The 25315-nt window shown below is 44.5% G+C and overlaps 2 protein-coding genes across 10 annotated transcripts in view; one reads left to right on the top strand and one right to left on the bottom strand.

Annotated features, from left to right (window-relative positions):
* The window catches only part of LOC136336423 (acylphosphatase-1), a 47043-nt gene extending 35693 nt beyond the window's left edge, over positions 1-11350 (bottom strand). For 2 of the 6 annotated variants that reach the window (XM_066278091.1, XM_066278090.1), the window contains exons 1-2: positions 5298-5319; positions 4847-4944 (exon numbers count right to left, since the gene is read on the bottom strand). In XM_066278091.1, the coding sequence (XP_066134188.1) occupies positions 4847-4936 (90 nt within the window). In that variant the 5' untranslated portion in view covers positions 4937-4944; positions 5298-5319. Of the gene's footprint in view, positions 1-4846; positions 4945-5258; positions 5459-10679; positions 10816-11235 lie in introns of those variants that run through there. The other 4 variants (XM_066278088.1, XM_066278089.1, XM_066278086.1 and 1 more) reach the window with 4 other exon arrangements.
* Positions 11216-24014, top strand: ZC2HC1C (zinc finger C2HC-type containing 1C). Of its 4 annotated transcripts, none has more exons than XM_066278095.1 (3): positions 11216-11333; positions 12040-13396; positions 23173-24014. In XM_066278095.1, the coding sequence occupies exons 2-3, from the start codon at positions 12059-12061 to the stop codon at positions 23434-23436; spliced, it is 1602 nt and encodes a 533-aa protein (XP_066134192.1). In that variant the 5' UTR covers positions 11216-11333; positions 12040-12058; the 3' UTR covers positions 23437-24014. The 4 variants fall into 4 exon arrangements, with proteins under 4 accessions (XP_066134192.1, XP_066134191.1, XP_066134190.1 ...); XM_066278094.1 differs by having other exon boundaries at positions 11303-11372; XM_066278093.1 differs by lacking the exon at positions 11216-11333 and adding an exon at positions 11496-11618.
* The last annotated feature ends 1301 nt before the right edge of the window (positions 24015-25315 follow it).

The raw sequence follows: 25315 nt of genomic DNA, 5'->3' as shown, positions 1-25315 counted from the left end.
ATTGATGCTTTCTCTCTCCCTTCCTGTCTGTCTTTCTCCTTGTCAGAAAGAAAGAAAGAAAAAGAAAGAAAGAAAGAAAGAAAGAAAGAAAGAAAGAAAGAAGAAAAGTCTCAGAATAGGAAAAATATTTGAAATAATATAATAATGGGCTAGTATCCAGAATATATAAAAATTTTTACAATTCAACAATAAGACAAATAATTAAAAATGGGCAAAGGAAGGCCCTGGCTGGTTGGCTCAGTGGTAGAGCGTCAGCCTGGCAAGCAGGAGTCCCGGGTTTGATTCCCGGCCAGCGCACACAAGAGAAGTGTCCATCTGCTTCTCCACCCCTCCCCCTCTCCTTCCTCTCTGTCTGTTTCTTCCCCTCCCACAGCCAAGGCTCCATTGGAGCAAAGTTGGCCCGGGCACTGAGGATGGCTCTATGGCCTCTGCCTCAGGCGCTAGAATGGCTCTGGTTGCAACAGAGCAACGCCCCAGATGGGCAGAGCATCGCCCTCTGGTGGGCATGCTGGGTGGATCCTGGTCGGGCACATGCGGGAGTCTGTTTGACTGCCTCCCCATTTCCAACTTCAGAAAAATACAAAAAAATTAAAAATAAATAAAGTTTGGCAAGCAGTCTTAAAAAAAAATGGGCAAAGGATTTGAATAGTCAGTCACTTCTCCAGAGAAGATATACAATATCTTTTTTTTCATGTGCCAAAAAGCACATGAAAAGATGTTCAACATCATTAGTCATTAGAAGAAGGCAAACAAACCACAATGAGGGAATATACATACACTGGAATATTACTAAGCTTTAAAAAGGAAATTCAGACACATGCTACAACATGGTTGGTCCTTGAGGATATCAACTCGTGAGAGCAGTTACAAAAACCCTGTATGAATCCACTTATATGAGGCACCTAGAAGTAGTCAAATTCATGGAGACAGTAGTAGTTCTGGATCACCAGGTGCTGGAAAGAATTAGGAGTTATTGTTTAACGGGCATAGAGTATCAGTTTTGCAAGACGAGTTCTGTGGATGGACCGTTGTGATGGCAGTACAACAGTGTAAATGTACTTACGTTCACTAAACTGTACACTAAAAGTGGTTAAAACAAAAAATTCTTCATTATCTATATTTTACCATAATTTTAAAAAGTGCATGATATGGTTTTTATATATTTGAGGATTTTCCAGTTATTTTTCTGGTATGGATTTGTAGTTTAGTTCCATTGTGATCAGAGAACATGCTTTTTCATGACTTCAATCCTTTTAAATTCATTGATACCTCAAAACAAAACAAAAGACCACGGGATACCACTTCACACACACTAGGATGGTTCTAATAAAAAAGACAGATAGTAACAATTGTTGGCAAGGATCTGGAGAAACTGAAATTCTCGTACATCATTAATGGGAATGTAAAATGATGTAACTGCTTTGAAAAATAGTTTTGCTGTTCTATATAAAAAATTATATATGGAGTACTTTGTGACTCAGCAAGCTAGTCCTTGGTATATATACCCAGGGGAATTGAAAACAATGTTTGCATAAAAATAAGTACATACATGTTCACAGCATCATTTAGCCAAAATTGAAAATAACCTTGCCCTGGCCAGATAGCTTGGTTGGTTAGAGCATCATCCTGATATGCAGAGGTTGTTGGTTTGATCCCCAGTCAGGACACATATGAGAACAGGTGGAAGTTCCTGTCTCCTTGTCTCTCTCAAATCAATAAATAATAAATTTTTTAAAAAAGTGAAAATAGGTTCAATTCCTGGTCAAGGCACACAGAAGAAGCGACCATCTGCTTCTCCACCCCTCCCCTTCCTTCTTTTTTTCTCTCTTCCCCTCCCACAGCCATGGCTCTATTGGTTCAAGCGAGCTGGCCTCTGGCACTGAGGATGGCTCCGTGGCCTCCACTTCAGGCGCTTAAAAAAAATGGCTCAGTTGCTGAGCAACGGAGCAATGACCCCAGATAGGTAGAGCATCACCCCCTAGTGGGTTTGCTGGGTGGATCCTGGTTGGGGCACATGTGGGAGTCTGTCTCTTTCCATCTCCTCCTCTCACTAAAAAAAAAGAAAAAGAAAAAAAAAGTGAAAATAGGCCCTGGCAACTTCATTCAGTGGTAGAGCACTGGCCCAGCATGTGGATGTCCTGGGTTCAATTCCTAGTCAGGCCACAAAGAAGTAGTGACCATCTGCTTCTCCCCTCCCCTTCCTCCTCTCTCTTTTTCTTCTCTTGCAGCCATGGCTTGATTGGTTTGAGAGCATCAGCCCCAGGCACTGAGGATGTTCTCTGGAGCTTCTGTATCAGGCTCTAAAAATAGCTCAGTTGTGGGCATCAGCTCCAGATGGGGTTGCCAGGTGGGTTGGGGCACATGCAGGAGGAGTCTGTCTCACTATCTCTCCTCCTCTCACTTGGAAAAGAAGGGGAAAAAAAAGTAATAACAACTTAAGGGCCTATGATTTGATGAATGGATATATAAAATGTGATATAGTCATACATGGAATATTATTCAGTCATAAAAAGGAATTCAAGTACCAATATGTTAATTATGAATGAACCTTGAAAAAACTTTGTGTTACTGAAAGAAATGAAACACAAAAGGCCACAAGTTATATGATTTCATTGACATTAAATGTCCATAATAGACAAAACCACACAAATTGAAATGAGGTTAGGGATTGCCAGGTGCTAGAGGGATAAGGTGTGAATGCTAATGGATATATGGTTTCTAATGGGGCTGATAAAATGTTCTGGATTAGTGTATAGCTTTGTGAATATACTAAAACTGAATCATACACTTTTATTTATTTCTTTGAATCATACACTTTTAAAAGGTGAGTGTTAAGGGATATGAATTATATTCCAATTTGAAAAAAGTCCATTCCATTCTAGGAGTGATGGAATTTAATTATGAGGTTAGATATTAACATGCAAACAGACTGTAGCAAAACAAAACAATTGTTAAAATGAACATATATATTTAAGTGATTATAAGTAGTAAAGAATAAGCTACAAAAAAAAAAAAAAAAGAATAAGCTACAACTCTAATCAAGGGGTAAAAAGGATGGCATTTTCCTTAAAGTTTTCCAAATCAATATTTGTTTTTCTGCATTCTTTTACTGTCCCTAAATTTGGGGGTGGGAACAGCAGTAAAGATGAAGTATATTACCATCCGATCCTCAGCAACTGTAATTAATCTTTGAAACTGTTATTTCCATTTACTCTATCACAGAAACTTACTCTGCATAAATGGTAGCATAGCTAACTGAAACAGCCCTTTCACTATGACTTGCAACAATTCTTTTTTTTTTCAACAGGCAGTTCTTATATGAGTGTGGAACAGGTAGAAATGATTTGCAGGCAATTGGAAAAAGAAGTAATGACATTTAACTTTCATATTTCAAAGATTCGGGTTGAATTTAAGTACCAGAGTCCCAGGAATGTGACACATGGAAAATTTAGGCCCTGGCCAGTTGTCTCAGCAGTAGAGCTTCGGCCAGGCATATGGATGTCTCTGGATCGATTTCCAGTCAGGGCACATAGGAGAAGCGACCATCTGCTTCTCCACTCCCCCCCCCCCCTTTTTTCTTTCTTCCCCTCCCGCAGTCATGGCTTGAAGGGTTCAAGCAACTTGGCCCTGGGCGCTGAGGATAGCTCCATGGCCTCACCTCAGGCACTGAAATAGCTCCCTTGGAAGCAGCGGCCCCAGATGGGCAGAGCATCGCCCCCTTAGTGGGCTTGCCAGATGGATCTGGGTCAGGGCACATGCGGGAGTCTGTGTCTCTGCCTCCCCGCCTCCCCCCTTCTCACTTAATTAAAAAAAAAATTCTGCAGTCTTAACTTGTTATCTTTGGGTCTGGAAATACATTGGACAGGCAATAGCCCAATAACTGCCCGCCCCCCCAGAAGACAGAAGAGAAACTGAGATAGCAGTTCTGTGCACAGGTTAAGGGAAGATTAGTGACATTAAGGCAGAAGTAGAAGCTATCAATAGTTTGCTCATCCCTCAATTTCTTCCTAGTACTCTAGTAGGAATACCTGACTCTATGTTCAGTGTTATCATTACTTATCCTGGAATGGACTAAGTATTTTCATTAGAAAACCTTTAGCTGGAAAAGGCAATTCTTCTTTCAAAGCCAAAATGAGTAGAAGTGGATTAAGTGGGGAGATGGGGAAAGGCTGAATAAGTGTAAGAAGTCTAAAGAAAATGCAGTAGTGCCTGACCTGTGGTGGCGCAGTGGATAAAGCATCGACCTGGAAATGCTGAGGTCGCCGGTTTGAAACCCTGGGCTTGCCTGGTCAAGGCACATATGCGAGTTGATGCTTCCAACTCCTCCCCCCTTGTCTCTCTCCTCTCTCTCTCTCTCTGTGTGTCTCTCTCTCGCCCTCTCTCTCTCCTCTCTAAAAATGAATAAATTAAAAAGAAAAAGAAAATGCAGTAGTTACAAAGCAACTATTACATAAATTACATAAATGTCCTAAGTTCATCTAAATGCCATCTCCTTAATCAACGTTAGCTTTCCTACAAGAATCGTGACTGGTTTGACGATGCCAGAACAGGGAGAACTGGGGAAGCCCTAGCATCTCCTTTGGAAGAGAGAAGCTCATTAATATGGGTCTAGGTACTCAAGTACCGCTGTTAGGAATGATAATAATAATAATAGCAACAGCAGATGAACCTGCCATTTACATTGTATTTTACCCACTGCAAAGCATTTTCATACCCATCACTCCACAAACCACCTTTGCCACACAGCTATTAAAGAGCCAGCTTCTCCTCATGCATTTTAGCAGGAGCACGTCACCTGTTTCCTGCACATAACCTAGGCATGTCCCAAAGCCTGGAGGCCACATACCTGAGTGTACTTGCGGAAAAACACCCCTTGCACCTTTCCAAAAATTTCATAATCCACTGATATCAGGGTGTCCCCTTCCGCCATATTCATGCTCAAACCTGTCAGAAACCAGGAAAACAGAAAAGAAAACGGGGCTCATTATCCTATTCCAGGACCCCCAATCCTAAAGCAGAAAGAGCCACCCCCATACTTCTGCAGCCTTAACCACTGCGACCTCTCCCTGACCTAAAGCCCCCTATGTGAGCGGATATGTATAAGCGCAGGTGTGTGAAGTAACAGGAAGACACCTTGGGAAAGGGAGCGTCGGGTCGCTGTTGCCCACAGTGGCCTCTTTGAGGGCAATTACCTTTTTATCCAATTACCTTCCCACACCGGTCCCGCTCCCTCTCCATCCCTCCCACTTTCCACGGACCTTGCTTTCTCACGGCCACCAGAATACCCTTCCACTAACATTTAAGGCTAATGGAACTGATGGGTACGCCCCGCCAGCTCCCAGGCTCACCCTCCCGTCTCTCGGGTCAGGAGGCCGGGACAACACCGGCGACCACCACGCCAACGGTTTCTCCCCCTCGCGTAACCCCCGCTCCCGGAAGCTCAGAGCACAGCTCTTCCTTCGCTGTCCCCTATGCCCATCACGTCCCTCGACCAATCAGGGACAAGGCGCTCGGCCCAAGGCCCACCAGAGGGTGGGACTTCGGGACCGGTTGCCTGGCACAGCTCAGGAGCCTGGGGTTGGGGATCTGTCCAGGTTCTCAGCTCGAATTCCACAGGCGCAGCCCTCACCCCTTCTCAATCAGTAAGTGCATCGTTTTTCTCATGTTGTCCCGGGAAGAAAGACATAGACGAAAAAACACTAGGAAATGAGGCTCTGGATCCTGGATAGTCATATTGAGGTAGGATAGTAAGAAGCTAGGAAAATTCCGTGGCAAGTAGAACGGGGAAACTGAGCCAGCTGAACAAACTGGCCGAACAATTTGCAGTTAGATGCAAAATGTCACTTCCCTAGAGATAACATCTAGGTTGTTATCTGCTCCAGATCCAGAAAAGCAGCAAAATAAATAAATAAATAAATAAATAAAAGCCAAGACCACCTATAGTGAATAATGACCCCCTGAGAGGGCACACCTAGAAAAGCGGATGAATATTCTATTGAAATCCTCCCCTAACCTTCCAGTCTTTAAAAACTCTCAAAATAAAGGACCCAGCAAGCTCTCACCTGCTCTCCCACCCCGGAGCAAGCTCTTGCCTGTCCCTTCCCCCTCCTCTTCTTCCTCCACAGGTGTGCGTCTCCTAAACTTTAAGGGTCACCATGAGACTAGACACCAGGGGAGCAGTGGACAGCAGCAGCTCCTCCCACTCTCACCCTCGAACCTGTCTCCTTTTCTCTGACTTCCAGTGTAGGCTCACAGTGTAGGCTCAGGTCCCTTTTCTCTGACTTCCAGTGTAGGCTCACTTCTTTCCCATAAGGTTTCTAGAGAGCCAAGGCAACTCCACCTAGGTGCCGTCCTGTTGCTTCTTCTAGTCTAGGCCCTTCCTTGTTTCACTGTCCCCAGCTTTGATAAGCTTCCTCTCAAAATCACCTGGACTCGTGTTGTAAAATTTTTCCTGCACGAAGTCAAACACCCACACACTATTGGCAGACCAAAAGGGCCAGGTCTGCCTTCTGGTAATAATACAACCTTAGTGCTAGCATGAGGTAGGGTTGGGAAGGGAAGCTGGATTGAATGTTATTCTTGGCAACATTTGAAAATAATGATAAACAGAGTACCTGGCTGATGTTATATCTTTCTCTAAAATTCCTTTAAAAAAACTATTTTCTCTGTAGAATTAAAAACCCATTGAGTGTCCACTATGTATAGGACATTATAGGATATATAAAGATGAATGATATACAATTTTTGTCCTCAAAGAGGTTTGTTTTTTTTTTAAATTTAGTGTAAGAAACAAATAAGCATGCAAATAATGACAATACAATGCGCAACATGCTAATTCAAATCCGTGAACATCACTGAGAGTTCATCATGAGGCAGCCCCATGCTAGAACAAGAACAGAAAATATCAGGAGTGCGCAAAGGAACCAAGACAGTCACTCTGACTGGGAAGACTAGGAAAATGTTCTTGGAGGAAACAGACTATTACCCAACCACAACCAGTTAAGTGATGGAGCCAGGATTTCTTTCCAAGCAGTCTAAGTGCAGAGCCCACTTCCATAAATACTGTGCTCTACCACCTCTCAGTATGTGAGCTTGGAGTGAGGTAGTACCACTGAGGTAAGAAAGTGCAAGTAGTCAGGTGTGGCTAGACCTGGGGCTCTCAATCCTAGCCGCACATTAGGACATTGAGGGGACCTTTGAAAAATGAAGATACCCAGGTCTCACCCCCAGAAATTGCTTTCCAGGTAGTACTAAAGCACAGCCAGGGTTGAGATCCATTGGGCTGGACTCGGGGGAGGCAGGGTGTGAAAGATAGGCTGGAGGTTGAAATACCAGGTTAAAATTATACATCTTAACTTTATTCTATAGGTAAAGGTAGAAGCCACTGGGTAGGGGAATGATAGGGTGAGACATATTTAGAATAATTATTCTGGCAGTAGCAGGAAGGATGAACTCGGAGAGTAGATGTTGAAGACAAGAAAAGCAGTTAGGGAGATTTTGCTCCCGTGCATATATCTTCAGTTTGACGCAAATAAACTCATAAAAACTTTGAAAAAATAAAGAATAGTAGTTAGGAGAGTGATGCATGCCATCTCATTAAGTAAGAACTCACACAGGGCAGTAGAAATGTAAAGGAAGAGTCATGTATAAGAGACAATGCAGAGCCCTGGCTGGATAGTTCAATTGGTTAGAGCATCATCCTGAAGCACAGAGGTTGCTGGTTCAATCCCTGGTCAGGGCACATACCGGAACAGATCTATGTTCCTCTCTCACTCTCTCTGTCCCTTTCTCTCTCACTAAAATTGATAAATAAATAAATAAATAAAATTTAAAAAAAAGACAATGCAGAGCCTGATCAGGTGGTGGCGCAGTGGATACAGCGTCGGACGGGGATGCAGAAGACCCAGGTTCGAGACCCCGAGGTTGCCAGCTTGAGCGCAGCCTCATCTGGTTTGAGCAAAAGCTCACCAGCTTGGACCCAAGGTTGCTGGCTCGAGCAAGGGGTTACTGAAGGTCTGCTGAAGGCCCACGGTCAAGGCACATATGAGAAAGCAATCAATGAACAACTAAGGTGTCACAACGAAAAACTGATGATTGATGCTTCTCATCTCTCTCCGTTCCTGTCTGTCTGTCCCTCTCTCTGACTCACTCTCTGTCTCTGTAAAAAAAAAAAAAAAGAGAGAGAGAGAGAGACAATGCAGAGTAAATTAGTCAGAACCCGATGCCCATTTAGAGGTAAGGGAGGACAAAGGGGATGGAGTAGAAGGTGACTGATGCTTTCAGCATGAGAGGGAACACTGGAGAAGTGGACTGGGCAATGGGGAGATGATCATGAGTCTGTTTCCTGTCATATTGAGTTTCAGGTTCCTGAGGTACTAAATAAGCAGTTGGAAAATCGAGTCTGTAACTAAGGAGAGAGAGCTAAGCCAGTTATCATTTAAACACAGGTGATACCTGAAATTTCAACATTTGGATGAAACCATTAAGGAAGAGAATGTCTGGACCTGCATATGTATGAGAAATAAGAGGGCTTTGGAGAACACCTAAACCAGAGGTAGTCAACCTTTTTATACCTACCACCCACTTTTGTATCTGTTAGTAGTAAAATTTTCTAACCGCCCACCAGTTCCACAGTAATGGTGATTTATAAAGTAGGGAAGTAACTTTACTTTATAAAATTTATAAAGCAGAGTTACAGCAAGTTAAAGCATATAATAATAATTACTACCAAGTACTTTGTGTCAGATTTTCGCTAAGTTTGGCAGAATAAATCTTTATAAAACAACTTACTATAGTTAAATCTGTTTTGGGTTTTTTTTTTTAGTATTTATTTATTTGTTTGTTTGTATTTTTCTGAAGTTGGAAACAGGGAGGCAGTCAGACAGACTCCTGCATGCACCTGACCAGGATCCACCCGGCATGCCCACCAGGGGGCGATGCTCTGCCCATCTGGGGCATTGCTCTGTTGCAACCAGAGCCATTCTAGCGCCTGAGGCAGAGGCCATAGAGCCATCCTCAGTGCCCGGGCCAACTTTGCTCCAATGGAGCCTTGGCTGCAGCTGCAGGAGGGGAAGAGAGAGACAGAGAGGAAGGAGGGGGGGGTGTGGAGAAGCAGATGGGCGCTTCTCCTGTGTGCCCTGGCTGGGAATCAAACCTGGGACTCCTGCATGCCAGGCCGACGCTCTACCACTGAGCCAACCGGCCAGGGCCAAAAATCTGTCTTTTTATTTAAACTTTGGTTACTCCGCTACCACCCACCATGAAAGCTGGAACGCCCACTAGTGGGCGGTAGGGACCAAGTTGACTAGGTCCTAAACTCCAGGGGCAGGTGAAGAAAAGACAAATGCCAGATGCCTGGAAGAAGATGGGGCAAGGACATTAAAGAAGAAACCAAGAAGGCACAGGAGCAAGTGAAGAGAGAATTTCAAGGGGGTGAAAAATCAATTATACTAAATAATAGGCTAGCCCTGGACAGATAGCTTGGTTAGTTCAAGTGTCTTCCTGAAGCACAGAGGTTGCTGGTTCAATTTCGGATCAGAGCACATGCAGAACAGATTAATATTCCTGTCTCTCTCTTTCCCTCCCTTCTTCTCTCGCTAAAATAAATAAATAAAAATTAAAAAAAATAATAAGTAGACTGAAGAAGTAGCAGCTTTTGTCCTTGGTCACTGGAAGGTCACTGGTAGCCTGCCTGGCCACACCACAATGGACTGTACAATGAGGGGGAGATGAGAAAGTGGGGGCAGCAAATGTCAAGTTTTCTACCAAGAAGTCTTGTGGAGAAGAGGAGTAATGAAAGAGACCCTAAGAAAAGAGGCAACACGTCAAATAAGGTTTGTTTTGCAGGGGAAAAAGTATAGCATTTTAAAACCAAAGAGAAGGAGTACATGGAAAGACACAACTTGAAGTTAACAAGATGGAGTCCATTTCTGAAAGGGATTAATTCAGGAGAACGCCTAGAAATCGAAAGATTCTTCCTCATAAAGAAGGAAGGATGTCAAGGTGGAGGGAAGCACTCTAGAAAATTCTGCCAGACTGGAAGGAAGCTACCCAGTTGCCAGACTGCTGAGATAATTGGCACCTTAAGAGTGGGAAACATCTGAATTGCATAAACTGTAGAGAAGGCAGTAGACAGTTAACTAGGAAAGAAAACAAGAAATTTTTTAAAATGCCCTAGGGAACCCACCAAGGAATTTCTTTGTAATTGTAAAAGCTGTAATATAACATGTCAAAGTATCAACACTACTGCCTACTGCTGTCTATATTATTTTCCATGAGCATGAATCTTTTAAGTAGTTACAGGAAAAAAAAGTCAATCACCTGTTCCAAACAGCTTACACAAATGAACTGAAGCATGAGGCAAATAAACTCTTCTGATGTTAACAAGTCATAGAATATTATCACTTAGTGTTGACACCAGGTTATACTGATTCTTTTCGAGCCGGTAGTTAACTTGATTATCATTACATTTGGTTGAGTCATTCTTGGGCCGTAAGAAGAGACGGCCAGAGTTACCACGTGAGAATAAAACACTACATCAAAATAATTAGATTGGCTACAAAACTACCCCAGAAAGACACCACGCAGCAAAATCCAGCTGAGTTGCTAAAATCTGACCGCAAAGTCCAAACTATTGGCGAGGAAAAGCACGGAGACATATTAATTATATATAGCCGTACCTGGGGCCGGTAACCAAGCAGCGAAGCGTGCTAAGAAAGGCTATCAGCAGGCCCACTCCCACCAAGTGGACGGATCTCGGACTCCTACGGCACAATGGCTCCAGGGCATATCTAGGGGTTCCTCCCTCTGCCAGAGAAGGGCACGCCCCAAGGTCTGGGGTCATCGTCCTCAGAAAAATACAAAATCTTTGATGGAGCCCCCAAAAAGCCTCTCCCGTACCCTCCCCCGTTTCCCAAGGGCAGGGCTGGACGGAGCAGCAGAGTTGGCGGGATACCGCATCAAGTCTCAGGCCAGCCGCACCCCGTTCCCCAGCGGCGCCCCTTCTTCACGTTAGTACTGCGCCTGTGCGTGATTCTGAAGTGGCGAGAGGGGGGGCCAGGCGCGCACGCTCCCGTCTCCAGGCAACGGGAACAACAGGGGCCCCTGAGAACGCCTGCGCTACGTCAGTTGAGTGAAGGGTTTGGTGGGGAAATCTGTTGGGGGTTTGTTCCTGAGAAGAAGTTGTCCCTGAGAGCCTCAGGTACGCGGAAGGGCGGGGAGACATGAGGTCAGCACCTGGATGTCCTAAGGGCCGGATGGAAAAAGGATGAAGGCTTGTCTCCAAAGCGTAGTGTCCAATGGGGGTAACCTCGCTGACACCTCCAGGACAGAAGGTGACTTCCTGTTCCGGATCTAAAACCAGCGGCGGTCAGGTCAGGTGGCTCCCGCTTCTCAAGTTACAAACCTCCCGCCGTCTGCCCCGCAGGGACTCCTCGGGTGAGGGTTTGACAGCCAGGAACCTGCTGGCCCTGAGTGGCCTCTTTGCTCCTTGGAGTCAGGCAAGGATCCAGCAGGATGGAAGTCTCTTTGTGCCTGCCACTCGCTTCCGGGCCCGGTTTTCTCACCTGTAAAGTGATAGGGCTGGGCTTAGAGTCGGAACGTCCCTAAATTGCAGTCAGGTAACTCTGAGCGAACCCCTCAGTTTATGGGAGAAGACACTGGAGCCAGCAAGGGGAAGTTGCTTGTCCTGTGTTACAGGATTAAAATCCGACGTTCAATCCAGTAGCTCTTTTCAATAGCTCTTTCCACCTATTACGGAGTACACTGTACGGCAGAGGTGGGTACTGGAGGGGAAAGGTAGGTGGCAGGAACACCTGTGTCACATTCGTTTTTCTGTTCTCAGAAACTAACATTCACAAATAAGGAACAAGCACTCACCAAATGCTTACTAAAGGAAAGCTCTAGTGAGAACCAGCACTACTGTCCCTAAAATGTTTATAGGAAAATGTGGTTAGGACAAATGTAGAAACGGTTTGCTTTAGCGACTGGGGTGAACCTCAGACAGACTTCCCACATTTATCTGGTGTAAATCTCTCCTAGGCTTCAGTCCAGGCCCTGAATGGCCAGTCTCCATTTGGTGCCACCTCCGCCTGCGGGCATCTTGCTCCCAGATAGTAAAACAGAAGGACCAGGGCTCCACTCAACTAAGCAAGACCCCTGTGAAAAAGGGGACTCTTCCCAGCAATCCTCAATGGGGCATCTGAGGAACAATTCCCGGGGGAATATTTTGAGCAATAGAGAACCAACGCTGAATAATGTCTACGCTCACTCCAAATGGAACAGCTGCACTAAAGCCGGTAACTACTATCCCCACTGTGCTGGGATCAGCCAGCAAGATCCAAGAACCCATCTCCAGAGCCAAGCAAAGGGTTTATTTTACTCGGCAGCCCCTCAATTCTGGTATCCCAAAGTGAATAACCAGGAATTCCTCCCCTTTACAAAGAAGCGAGTTGGAGTGGACCGGGCATACCCACTGAAACCGGTGTTCCATCGGAAGTCTCGCAGTACAGGTGAGACTGGCATGGATGGGGACCAGAACGTCTCTCCAAGATGCCCTGGGCCAGGGGAGTTTTCATACAGCAGTTTGGGTTTGAGGAACTGGGCAGAATCATCTGGGGTTGGTATTGTTGCTGCCATGCAGGAAGAGAAGGCCCAGGAAGAGAAGGCCCTGGCAAACCCCGGCAGGACTGAGTGGATGGAGATCCAAAGATTAGAAGCTGCACGGGAGAGTTTAGAGGAGGAAATTCAAAGAAAAGAGACCCTCCTGAGGGAAAAGCTGAAGAAGACAGAGGTTGAACTGAGAAGGATCCAGAAGGAAAAGGAACAGGCTGAGGAACATGAAAAAGGAGAGCTACAGAGACTGGCAGTCACCAGGAGAGTTAAAGGTAATAGCAACACCATGTACAAACCGATCTTCTCCCCAGAATACAGGTCCAACGAAGTCTTCAGTAGAGACAGTGGAGAGGGTGGAACTCGGGGATGGTCTCAAGAAAAGTCTAGTCCATTCCAGTTCTCTGATTATGAGATACAGAAGCTCAAAAGGGAAAGACTAGTGGCAAGCAATAACAAAATCCGAGACCGAGTCTCCGGACCGGTGAAGGAAAAGTTTTCTCAGCCTTCAGAAGCACCAGGCAGTGCTTCGCCTGGGTCCAGCAGCAATTCTACCTTATCTAGGGCACCAGACTCCTCAGGTTCCAGCTGTTCCACTGAAGAGCCAGAACTCGGGGAGTGCAGCCACTGCGGACGCAAGTTTCTCCTGCTCAGGCTGGAGAGACACTCCAACGTCTGCAGCAGGATGCAGGGTTCCAAGAGGAAAGTGTTTGACTCCTCCATGGCCCGGGCCAAGGGCACAGAGCTAGAGCAGTACTTGAACTGGAAGGGACCAGCCTCAGTCAAGGTAACAAGGTCCTTACGGATTTGACTCTGAGCAGGCATCATTGCATGGGCAATCAGTGTTATATCCTCATAAGGTTTTTTGTTTTTTTAGTTAACTAATTAAAAAATTTTAAAGAGAGAGGAAAGGAGAAAGGGAGACAGACAGGAACATCATCTGTTCCTGTATGTGCCCTAACTGGGGAGCAAACCCATAACCTATTTGCTTGGGATGAAACTCTAACCAACCAAGCTATCTGGCCAGAGCAAGGATCTTTTTTTTAAGAAAAATTTCAGGTGTCATATAAGGAAAAAGTGAGAATTAACATTTATTGATTATTACTGTGACAGGAACTTTTCATATGACCCTCACCATAACCATATGAGGATTTCATCATCTCATCAATTCAAAATCAAATCTTAGAAAGGTTAACTTGTTTGAGATCACAAACAACTTTAAATGGCAGAGTCAGCCTATAAATCTGGGTTAAAATGACTCCAAAACTTAGACTTAAAAATATATGTCTTTGACCAGGCGGTGGCGCAGTGGATGGAGCATTGGACTGGGATGTGGAAGGACCCAGGTTCCAGACCCTGAGGTCGCCAGATACAGTGCAGGCTCATCTGGCTTGAGCAAAAGCTCACCAGCTTGGACCCAGGGTCGCTGGCTCCAGCAAGGGGTTACTCAGTCTGCTGAAGGCCCGTGGTCAAGGCACATATGAGAAAGCAATCAATGAACAACTAAGAAGTCTCAACACACAATGAAAAACTAATGATTGATGCTTCTCATCTGTCTCCATTTCCTGTTTGTCTGTCCCTGTCTATCCCTCTAACTCTCTCTCTCTCTGTAAAAAAAAAAAAAAAAAAAAAAAAAAAAAAAAAAATATATATATATATATATATATATATATATATATATATATATATATGTCTTTTGCCCTGCCAGATGGCTCAGTTGGTTAGAGCATCATCACAAAACAGAGGTTGCGGGTTTGATCCTTGGTCAAGGCACAAACAGGGACATATCAATGTTCCTCTCTCTCTCTCTATCTCTCTCTCCCCCCCCCCCCATTCTTCTCTCACTAAAATAAAAAAATAAAAGTTAAAAAAACTTTAAGTATACACACACACGATTTTTTTTTTTTAATTCAGTGAGAAGAGGGGCAGCAGTGATAGACTCCTACATGCGCCTGATTGGGGTCCACCCGGCAAGCCCACTAGGGGGCGATGCTCTGCCCATCTGGGGTCCTTGCTCCGTTGCAACTGGAGCCATTTTTTAGCATCTGAGGTAGAGGCCATGGAGCCATCCTCAGTGCCCAGGGTCAACTTGCTCCAATTGAGCCATGGCTGCAGGAGGGGAGGAGGAGGAAGAGAGGAAGAGAGAGAGAGAGAGAGAGAGAGAGAGAGAGAGAGAGAGAGAGAAACGAGGGGTGGGGTGGGGTAGAGAAGCAGATGGTCACTTCTCCTCTGTGCCCTGACTGGGAATCGAACCTGGGACATCCACTCGCCAGGCCAGGACATCCACTTGCCAGGCCACTGAGCCAACTGGCCAGGGCCTATGTCTTTTTGATTATAAAATTAATAAACATTTACTGTAGAAAACTTAAAAGACATGAAAAATATAAAGAAAAAAAACTATTCTGCATTTCACTACCTTGAGAGAGTTCCTTTTACTTTGTAATATACTTTTTAGCACCTCCCAAGATTAGAATCTGTTACTACTCCGGTAACCATATCTACTTTTTCAAGATTAGCTCAATTCTGCTATCCCTTCTAAGTAAATACATGAAATGTAATTAAGTTTTGAATTCTCTCCATTTAGAGTATAAACACCTTAAAGGTAAAGGACGTTATTTTTGGGTAACAATCCTAGCTGTAGAAAAACTAGGTTGTAAAAAGTAAGGACTTTAGGACATTTCCATGATACATTTAAGGGAAATTCATAGGCACATTTGGACTGCCGGATCTGGAGAGAGTGCCTGTAAATAACTCCACCCCCCCCCCAGCCTCCCCCCCCATCAAGGCTATGCCTCTTATTTTATAAATGAGTGTTTCTCAAAGTATGGCATGCTGACCAACATTTTTAAATTTAGTAGTTTTCGTGTGTTTTAGAAAAATAAAACATATTGCATCCTTAGTTTTGGGAATCATGAATTTAAAGAAAAATATTAATATGGGGAGAAAGTGAATGTGGTATGCAAATATTCAAAATTTGGAAAAGTCTAGACCACGTGACCTCAAAACCCCACCCAGCTCTAACATCTAGCAACATATGAGAGGCTCATTCTGTTTTCTTTCCAACCCTTCCTCTGCTGCACTAGCACCTCTTGTCTCTTAGCACTTTACAATTTATGTGCGTATTCGCTGGACCCTTTAAAAACTCACGTTTCTTTGTTGGCTGCCAGGAGAGCTCATTTGCCGTTAGAGTTCTTTCTTTCAGTACGGTTTGGAGGTCACCACAAGAAAGTCCCTTCTGTGTTCACAGATAATTTCCTTGAAGTACATTTTTTTTTTTTTTTTTTTTTTTTACAGGGACAGAGAGAGAGAGAGAGGGATAGATAGGGACAGACAGGAACGGAGAGAGATGAGAAGCATCAATCAATCATCAGTTTCTCGTTGCGACACCTTAGTTGTTCATTGATTGCTTTCTCATATGTGCCTTGACCGCGGGCCTTCAGCAGACCGAGTGACCCCTTGCTTGAGCCAGCGACCTTGGGTCTGAGCTGGTGAGCTTTTTTTTTTTTTTTTTTTTTGCTCAACCCAGATGAGCCTGTGCTCAAGCTGGCGATTGCGGGGTCTCAAACCTGTGTCTTCCGCATCCCAGTCCGATGCTCTATCCACTGCCCCTCCACCTGGTCAGGCTGAAGTCCGATTTTTTTTTTTTTAATTTTTCTGAAGCTGGAAACGGGGAGAGACAGTCAGACAGACTCCCGCATGCGCCCGACGGGATCCACCCGGCACGCCCACCAGGGGGCGATGCTCTGCCCACCAGGGGGCGATGCTCTGCCCCTCTGGGGCGTAGATCTGCCGCGACCAGAGCCACTCTAGCGCCTGAGGCAGAGGCCACAGAGCCATCCCCAGCACCCAGGCCATCTTTGCTCCAATGGAGCCTCTGCTGAGGGAGGGGAAGAGAGAGACAGAGAGGAAAGCGCGGCGGAGGGGTGGAGAAGCAAATGGGCGCTTCTCCTATGTGCCCTGGCCGGGAATCAAACCCGGGTCCCCCGCATGCCAGGCCGACGCTCTACTGCTGAGCCAACCGGCCAGGGCACTTTGAAGTCCAATTTTTTTTTTTTATTATTATTATTTTTTCATTTTTCTGAAGCTGGAAACAGGGAGAGACAGTCAGACAGACTCCTGCATGCGCCCGACCGGGATCCACCCGGCACGCCCACCAGGGGCAACGCTCTGCCCACCAGGGGGCAATGCTCTGCCCATCCTGGGCGTCGCCATGTTGCGACCAGAGCCACTCTAGCGCCTGGGGCAGAGGCCACAGAGCCATCCCCAGCGCCCGGGCCATCTTTGCTCCAATGGAGCCTTGGCTGCGGGAGGGGAAGAGAGAGACAGAGAGGAAAGTGCGGTGGAGGGGTGGAGAAGCAAATGGGCGCTTCTCCTGTGTGCCCTGGCTGGGAATCGAACCCGGGTCCTCCGCACGCTAGGCCGACGCTCTACCGCTGAGCCAACCGGCCAGGGCTGAAGTCCAATATTTTAAAAAAATATTTTTTATTCATTTTGGAGAGGAGAGAGAGAGAAGGGGGGAGGAGCAGGAAGCATCAACTCCCATATGTGCCTTGACCAGGCAAGCCCAGGGTTTTGAACTGGCGACCTCAGTGTTTCCAGATCAACGCTTTATCCACTGCACCACCACAGGTCAGGCTGAAGTCCAGTTTCTAATGAGAAGTCAACATTTTGCTCTTGCAGGTAAAGATATGATCACCAGTATGTGTTCTTTCCTGTTTTCTTTCTGATCAACCCAATAATCCACTGGGGTATTTTCTGTCCCACTATAGTGGTTTATTTCTGTTCAGAACCTAAAAGAATCTTGTATTTCTTAAATTCCTAAATACCGTGGTCAGTGAAGCAAAAGAACTGGGTTTCTGAGCTCAGACACTCTTGCTTTGCAGAAACTGGTTTGGGGGGATATTTGTATTGAGAATACCAAGACAGAAAGGATCTGGATTGAGATGTACTCCCTTCCTTGGACTGTCCTCAGTCTTGGTCCCCAACTCTGTGCTTTTGGGAGCTGAGTTGTGTCTCCCTGTCTCTCCTCCAGGGTACTCAGAGCCGGTGATTTTTCTAATATCCTTTAATGTTCTCCATACCTCCTGTCTCTCTACTGGACCAGAAGCATTGGAACACGGAGGTCCCATTTTGTACTTTTTGATTGTGTTAATGGAATAAAATTTCAATACAATGAAGAATTTAAGTATAAGTATCATATAACTGACAAACATTTTTCTACTTCAATTCTTTGAAAGGTTCCTGGATTCCGTCTCTGACACTGCTCTTTACCATCTCTTCACCATTAATGATGTCATATTACCAAGTAACTTCTTGCCTCCTTTTTTCTTCTTTTCAAGTCATTTTAATCCAAAAATTCGAATCCATTTTTACAATCATGTATTACTAAGTGATTTATAATACAGATTCGTAGTATCCTACTTCTTCCATCTCCAGCCCTAATCTTGTTCTCAGAGGCAGTCTGTAGTTCTTTTTTTTTTTTTTTTTGCATTTTTTTTTTTTTTTTTTTTTTTTTTGCATTTTTTTTTCTGAAGCTGGAAACAGGGAGAGACAGTCAGACAGACTCCCGCATGCGCCCGACCAGGATCCACCCGGCACGCCCACCAGGGGGCGACGCTCTGCCCACCAGGGGGCGATGCTCTGCCCATCCTGGGCGTCGCCATGTTGCGACCCTCCTGGGTGTCGCCATGTTGCGACTAGAGCCACTCTAGCGCCTGGGGCAGAGGCCACAGAGCCATCCCCAGCGCCCGGGCCATCTTTGCTCCAATGGAGCCTTGGCTGCGGGAGGGGAAGCGAGAGACAGAGAGGAAGGCGCGGCGGAGGGGTGGAGAAGCAAATGGGCGCTTCTCCTATGTGCCCTGGCCGGGAATCGAACCTGGGTCCTCCGCACGCTAGGCCGACGCTCTACCGCTGAGCCAACCGGCCAGGGCCTGTAGTTCTTTTTTTTAAATTTAGTTTTATTTAGACAATTAATATTAACGGAGTGACATTGGTCAACTAGAGCACATAGATTTAGAGAAAATATCTCCAGGTCACTTTGACATTCGATTATGTTGTATACCCATCACCCAGAGTAAAATCGTCCTCCATCACCTTTTATTTGTTTCTCTTTATGCCCCTCCTCCTCCCTCCCCTCCCTTCCCCTCCCTCTGGTATCCACTGCACTCTTATCTATGTCCATGAGTCTCCATTTTGTGTCTCACCTATGTATGGAATCATATAGTTCTTAGTTTTTTCTGATTTACTTATTTCACTCAGTATAATGTTATCAAGGTCCATCCACGTTGTCCTAAATGATCTTATGTCATTTCTTTACTTAGTTTTTTTTTTTTTAAGATTTTATTTATTTATTTATTTATTTATTTATTTAGAGACAGAGAGGGATAGATAGGGACAGACAGGAACGCAGAGAGATGAGAAGCATCAATCATCAGTTTTCCGTTGTGGCACCTTAGTTGTTCATTGATTGCTTTCTCATATGTGCCTTGACGGCGGGCCTTAAGCAGACCAAGTAACCCGTTGCTTGAGCGACCTTGGGTCCAAGTTGGTGAACTTTGCTTAAACCAGATGAGCCCACGCTCAAGCTGGCGACCTCGGGGTCTCAAACCTGGGTCTTCCACATCCCAGTTTGACGCTCTATCCACTGCGCCACCGCCTGGTCAGGTGATCCTATGTCATTTCTTATGGCTGAGTAGTATTCCATAGTATATATGTACCACATTTTCTTTATCCAATCATCTATTGAAGGGCGTTTTGGTTGTTTTCATGTTTTGGCCACCGATGAACATGGGGCTGCATGTGTCTTTATGTATCAGTGTTTTTGAGTTTGGGGGGTATATTCCCAGTAGAGGGATTGCTGGGTCATATGGTAATTCTATTCTTAATTTTTTGAGGAACCACCATACTTTCTTCCATAATGGTTGTACTACTTTACATTCCCACCAACAGTGAATGAGGGTTCCTTTTTCTCCACAGCCTCTTCAACCCTTGTAACTGTCTTGTTGATAATAGCTAATCTAACAGGTGTGAGGTGATAGCTCATTGTAGTTTTGTTTTGCATTTCTCTAATAGCTAGTGAAGATGAGCATCTTTTCATATATCTGTTGGCCATTTGTATTTCTTCTTCGGAGAAGTGTCTGTTCATGTCCTCTTCCCATTTTTTTTATTGTATTGTTTGCTTGTTTGTTGTTGAGTTTTGTGAGTCCTTTATATATTTTGGATATTAGGCCCTTATCTGAGCTATTGTTTGAAAATATCATCTCCCATTTAGTTGGCTGTCTGTTTGTTTTGTTGTCAGTTTCTTTTACTGTGCAAAAGCTTCTTAGTCTGATGTGGTCCCATTCATTTATCTTTGCCTTCACTTCCCTTGCCTTTGAAGTCAAATTAATAAAATGTTCTCTATGGCCAAAGTCCATGAGTTTAGTACCTAGGTTTTCTTCTATGTATTTTATTGTTTCATATTTTTATATTTAGGTCTTTGATTCGTTTTGAATTAATTTTAGTACAAGGGGACAAACCGTAGTCGAGTTTCATTCTTTTGCATGTGGCTTTCCAGTTTTCCCCAGCACCATTTATTGAAGAGGCTTTCTTTTCTCCACTGTGTGTTTTTGGCTCCTTTATCAAAGATTATTTGACTGTATATATGTGGTTTTATTTCTGGGCTCTCTATTCTGTTCCATTGGCAGTCTGATGGATGACTCTTCTGGTCTGCATTTCCATATTTCTAAATAGTACACTATTTTCTTGATTTATCAACTTTGTACATGATCTGTTGAGTTCCTCTTATAGATGCTGCAGGTTAAACTCCCTTTCTTATCCCTTCTCCTCCTACTTTTCTCCTCCTACTTCCATTGAGGTGGAATCACAACTTTGCCTTAAACCAGTAGTCATTAACGCAATTGCAATTAACGCAGTAAGATAGTTACATTATAATAACCATATTAATTTTGCCTACATACACCTGGAGTTAATAATTGACTCATGTTTTCATTTGCTCAGCTTCCTTCATGCCTTATCTCCATAAACATGTTAATGGTTTTGTAATTGTTCAAACACCTCTCACAATCGGTCAGTTTGATTCTTTTAAATTCTGGAAGCCACCCTCTGACCACTTGTTTTCCTCCTACTCTATCTGGACTGGTTATTCTCCAGGCCTGGTGCAGACCTGTTGTCTTGGGACTTCTCTTTGCTTCTCCATTGTTTGAGTCCCCTGTTTTCAGCATCCTTTGTCTTCCTTTTTCTTGCCCTACTCCTTGCCTTGTGGAAGCTTACTGAGAAAGATGCACAGGAGACATATTTTCTTTGTCTTGGAATGAATGAAAATATCTATGTTGATGATTTGACCAAGTATAAAATTCTTGGTGGCCTGACCTGTGATGGCGCAGTGGATAAAGTGTGGATCTGGAATGCTGAGGTCACTGGTTCGAAATCCCGAGCTTAGCTGGTCAAGGCACATATGAGAAGCAACTACTATGAGTTGATGCTTCCTGCTCCTCTTCCCACCCCTTTTTCTCTCCTCTCTCTAAGAAAATCAATAAATTTAAAAAAAAACAAAAACATTCTTGGTGAAAAATGTTTTTGTCAGAATTTTTGAGGCATTTTCCACTAGCTTTTAGAATCCAATGTTACTGTTGAGAAATTTTATGCCATTTTGATTCTTGCTCTGTTGTATGAAATTTTTTTTTTCTTTTTCTAAAAGCTTATGGGATTCTTTCTTCATTCTGAAATTCTGAAATTTTACAATGATTGTGTTGGATACTTACTAGGCTATTTCAGTCTCAGGAGTAGTGACATGTAACTCTGGGAATGTTTATAATATTATTTCTTTAGTAATTTCCTCCTCTTGCTTTCTCTGTTCTTTTTGGAATGCCTGTTGGTCAGATGTTGATCTTCCTGGACTTTGTAATTTTTTAATATTTTCTTTCCTACTCTTCCATCTTGATTTTTCCCCCATTCTGCATAATTTTCTTGACATTGTTTTATAACATTTCTATTTTTATTTTTAACTATATAATTATTTAACTATATAATTTAATTAATTTATAATAATTCTTTCTGGTTCTTTGGTTATTCCTTTTCCCTAGTATATATATTCTTGTTTCATGGATACAATCTCTCCTAGTACTCCTTTGTTGATATTAGGATTTTTAAATGGTTTTATTTATTATTTTTTTTAGAGAGAAGAGAAAGGAAAGGGGGCAGGAACAGGAAGCATCAACTCATAGTAGTTGTTTCTTATATGTGCCTTGACCAGGCAAGCCCAGGGTTTCGAACCAGTGACCTTAGCATTTCAGGTTGACATTTTATCTACTGCGCCAGCACAGGTCAGGTGATATTAGAATTTTTTGTAAAAATTGTTTTTCTTCTGCTACCTGACTTGTTGCTGCTTCCTGAGTGTTTGGTCGTGTTCTTGTTTTGGTGCTTGTCTTGTTAGAAATTACTTAAATAGCCCTGGCCGGTTGGCTCAGCGGTAGAGCGTCGGCCTGGCGTGCGGGGGACCCGGGTTCGATTCCTGGCCAGGGCACATAGGAGAAGCGCCCATTTGCTTCTCCACCCCCACCCCTCCTTCCTCTCTGTCTCTCTCTTCCCCTCCCGCAGCCAAGGCTCCATTGGAGCAAAGATGGCCCGGGCGCTGGGGATGGCTCCTTGGCCTCTGCCCCAGGCGCTAGAGTGGCTCTGGTCGCGGCAGATCGACGCCCCAGAGGGGCAGAGCATCGCCCCTTGGTGGGCAGAGCGTCGCCCCCTGGTGGGCGTGCCGGGTGGATCCCGGTCCGGCGCATGCGGGAGTCTGTCTGACTGTCTCTCCCCGTTTCCAGCTTCAGAAAAATACAGGAAAAAAAAAAAAGAAATTACTTAAATAACTGGTAATAATACTTGGTTGTCCATTCATATTTAAGCTTAAGTGGGGCTTGTTGACTAAGGACCTTCATATTAGGGTTATCAGATAGTGAGCCTTTTAATTGGGGCCCCCAGAGCCAGAGTCTGATGGCTCTTCTGTTGCCTGCTTGGTGCATCCAGAGAACCCGTCAGTCCCCTGAGAAGGTGCCCATATGCCTGGTAGTCTGGGAGCTAAGTAGGCGAAGGAGGCTGACAGTTCCACAATCTGTCCTGAACACTTGTACTTAATCCCCATTTTCAGCCCTAAAATGAACCCTTTCCCCCCTCTGCCTGGACTTCCTGAATCTGCCACCTGGCTGGTCAGTTTCTCCAGAGAATAAATCCCTGTTCTCCTGTGAGGGGGCCGGATGTGCCCGGTGGGAAAGCAGCCCTGCGATCCAACCTATTTCAGGCCCGGCACCGCCCCCTTCCCACTACCTGGCACTTAACTTCCAAGCGCGGTGGCTCAAGAAGGTTCTGTGGGGGAAGTGGCCCGCCTCCCAGTACTTCCCCCCTGCAGGCCCTTGAAGTGTCCCCTCAGGCAAGTCCGTTTTCCCTGTTGCTCCTTTCCTGTTCTCTTTGACCTTGCAAATTAACACCTTTTTACTTCCTTACCATCCTTATAGTGGAGACTCAGGAGATGAGATAAATGCCAGGTTGGATGATCAGTCTTCCTTCTACTTATAGGCTGAGCCCCCTCATAAGAGCAACTGGAGACAGAAGCATGGATCTTTCATCCGTACCCTCCATCAGGCTCGAGAGATCCAGCAGGTAATTGCCAAAGGAGGAGACCCCTCACACTTGCCCCCCATCCTGCCTGCAGAAAACCCAGACTATCTTCAGTGTCCCCACTGCAGCCGGCACTTTGCCCCCAAGGTGGCCGAGCGGCACATTCCCAAGTGTAAGACCATCAAGAACCGTCCTCCGCCTCCAAGGAAGCATTGCAGTTGAGCAGGCAGCAGTGGAAACCTCAGAAGTTCCAGAAAACTCTGCTTCTCTTTAGCAGTAAGCGGGACTAGAATAATTTGGTGTAAAGCAGGAAGAACTAACACTTCCACATGTCCCAGATCTGCCTGCAGAGCTGAAATCAGTGAGAAGCCCATTGCTAAGCAACAGGAGGCAGAAGGAAGCCAGGCTTCCCGCTAAATTACCACCGCGGGCTGGCATGCCTTATGTTATTGCCCTAAGACTGATGGGTGAAGACACTTAAGAGTAGTGAGCAGGCTACATTAAAGCTCTTCTCACAAGCTGACTTGTGGTTTGTGCTCAGCGCCCACATTTGCTCTGCCTTCTTGCCACTGCCTCGGCTTGTCTGTCTGTGGTTCCAGTTAACTCTTCTTGCTCTTACAAGAAGTTGGCTCATTATGATGAGTTGGTATCAAAGGATCATGATCACCCAGATGGTATATCTTATAAAAGATAATACAATGTTGTTGTGAGACAATTGGACGTCTGCCCTTGACCTCTCTGGTGGCATGGGCCTGGCTAAAAGCTAATACAAATATGTAAGGTTAGAGTGTTAGTGTATCCTAAACCCTCCCTACGGTGTACTGTGTAATAAAGGGAACCTCATCTTTATCCACTTCCCAGGGTAGAAATGGGGGAAACCACACTAGTTGTCTCTGCAGTTCTTTTTTTCTGATGTTAAAAAAAAGAGAAGAATCTTCCATTTCAGCTGTTGCTAGCTTTCAAATGAGGTTGGCAAGTTGGTTGGATGGCATTTTAGGTGAGGTGGCAAAGTACCATCAAAACAAGCTAGGACATTACTATGTCCCATGTTCCTGCTGATTATACCACAGTTAATTTCTATTTTAGAAAGTAAATTTTGAAGGAAGAGGTACCAGATATTTTTAATTTTCTCTGGGCAGAATCATGCCTAGTGCAAGTAACCTTTATAATTAGGCCCTGAATAAATGGGTTTTGGGGATTTAAAATTAAACAAATAATAAAATGAGTGAGTCCTAGACTTGTCAAGTGGGAATGGTTATAAAGTAATGTCTGATGCCATCTGAAATACCAGTAGGGTTATTGTCCTGATAAAATTATTTAAATTGTTAAGTTTAAAACACTGGGAAAAAAATCACCCAACTTGACCCAGGAAAAGGGGACTGGCAGACAGTAAAACCATATTTTACTCAACAAAGGCCACTTACCACTGATTCATTTCCTCTGCAGCATCTGCTGAGGGCCAGGGCTAATACAGCAAGCCAACTTGAAATGTGAGTTTAAGGCTTTTGGCTGTGAAACTACAGGACACTAGTCTGAAATTTTTTTTTATATATTTTAAGAACAACATATATTTGCTTTATGCTCTGAATAGTTGCAAAGAAAAGGAGGTATCACATAACAGGGCTTTTGGTTGTTCTCTTAAAAGAAAACTCACATAAGCACATCAGATATTTAACCAACATATACATTCTCCAGGTAAGTTTAATAAAGTGCACAGTTTCACACCCAATGGTAGGAACAGTAGATGGCAATGAGCTGTTGTCATAGTTACTAAGTGTTGTTAGCCTGTGGACTGCTGTGCCCCACAGATAGGTTTTATTGGGCTGGCACAGCACTAAAAATATAATCTGGCACTTAAACATAGGGGTATGGAACATCTCAAATAACGGGAAGTTCTGGAAACACCAGGCCAGCAACCCTACATAGCGTTAATTAAATGAGGTTTAGAGTCAGCTGTTTCTTGAGAGGGGGCAGAGCTCGGATCCTCACAGCCCTGCCTGGCCAGCTTTGCAAGTTGCCTTATGTGCCTGGACCCACTGGCACTGGGTTTGGGATCCCTAGATGATGTTATTATTAAGGTCACAGATCAGGACCCTCCAGG

This window comes from Saccopteryx bilineata, chromosome 4, assembly GCF_036850765.1.
Source record: "Saccopteryx bilineata isolate mSacBil1 chromosome 4, mSacBil1_pri_phased_curated, whole genome shotgun sequence".
Lineage (NCBI taxonomy): Eukaryota > Metazoa > Chordata > Mammalia > Chiroptera > Emballonuridae > Saccopteryx > Saccopteryx bilineata.
Note: the sequence above shows the minus strand (reverse complement) of the source record. Positions and strands in the feature narration are given on the sequence as shown.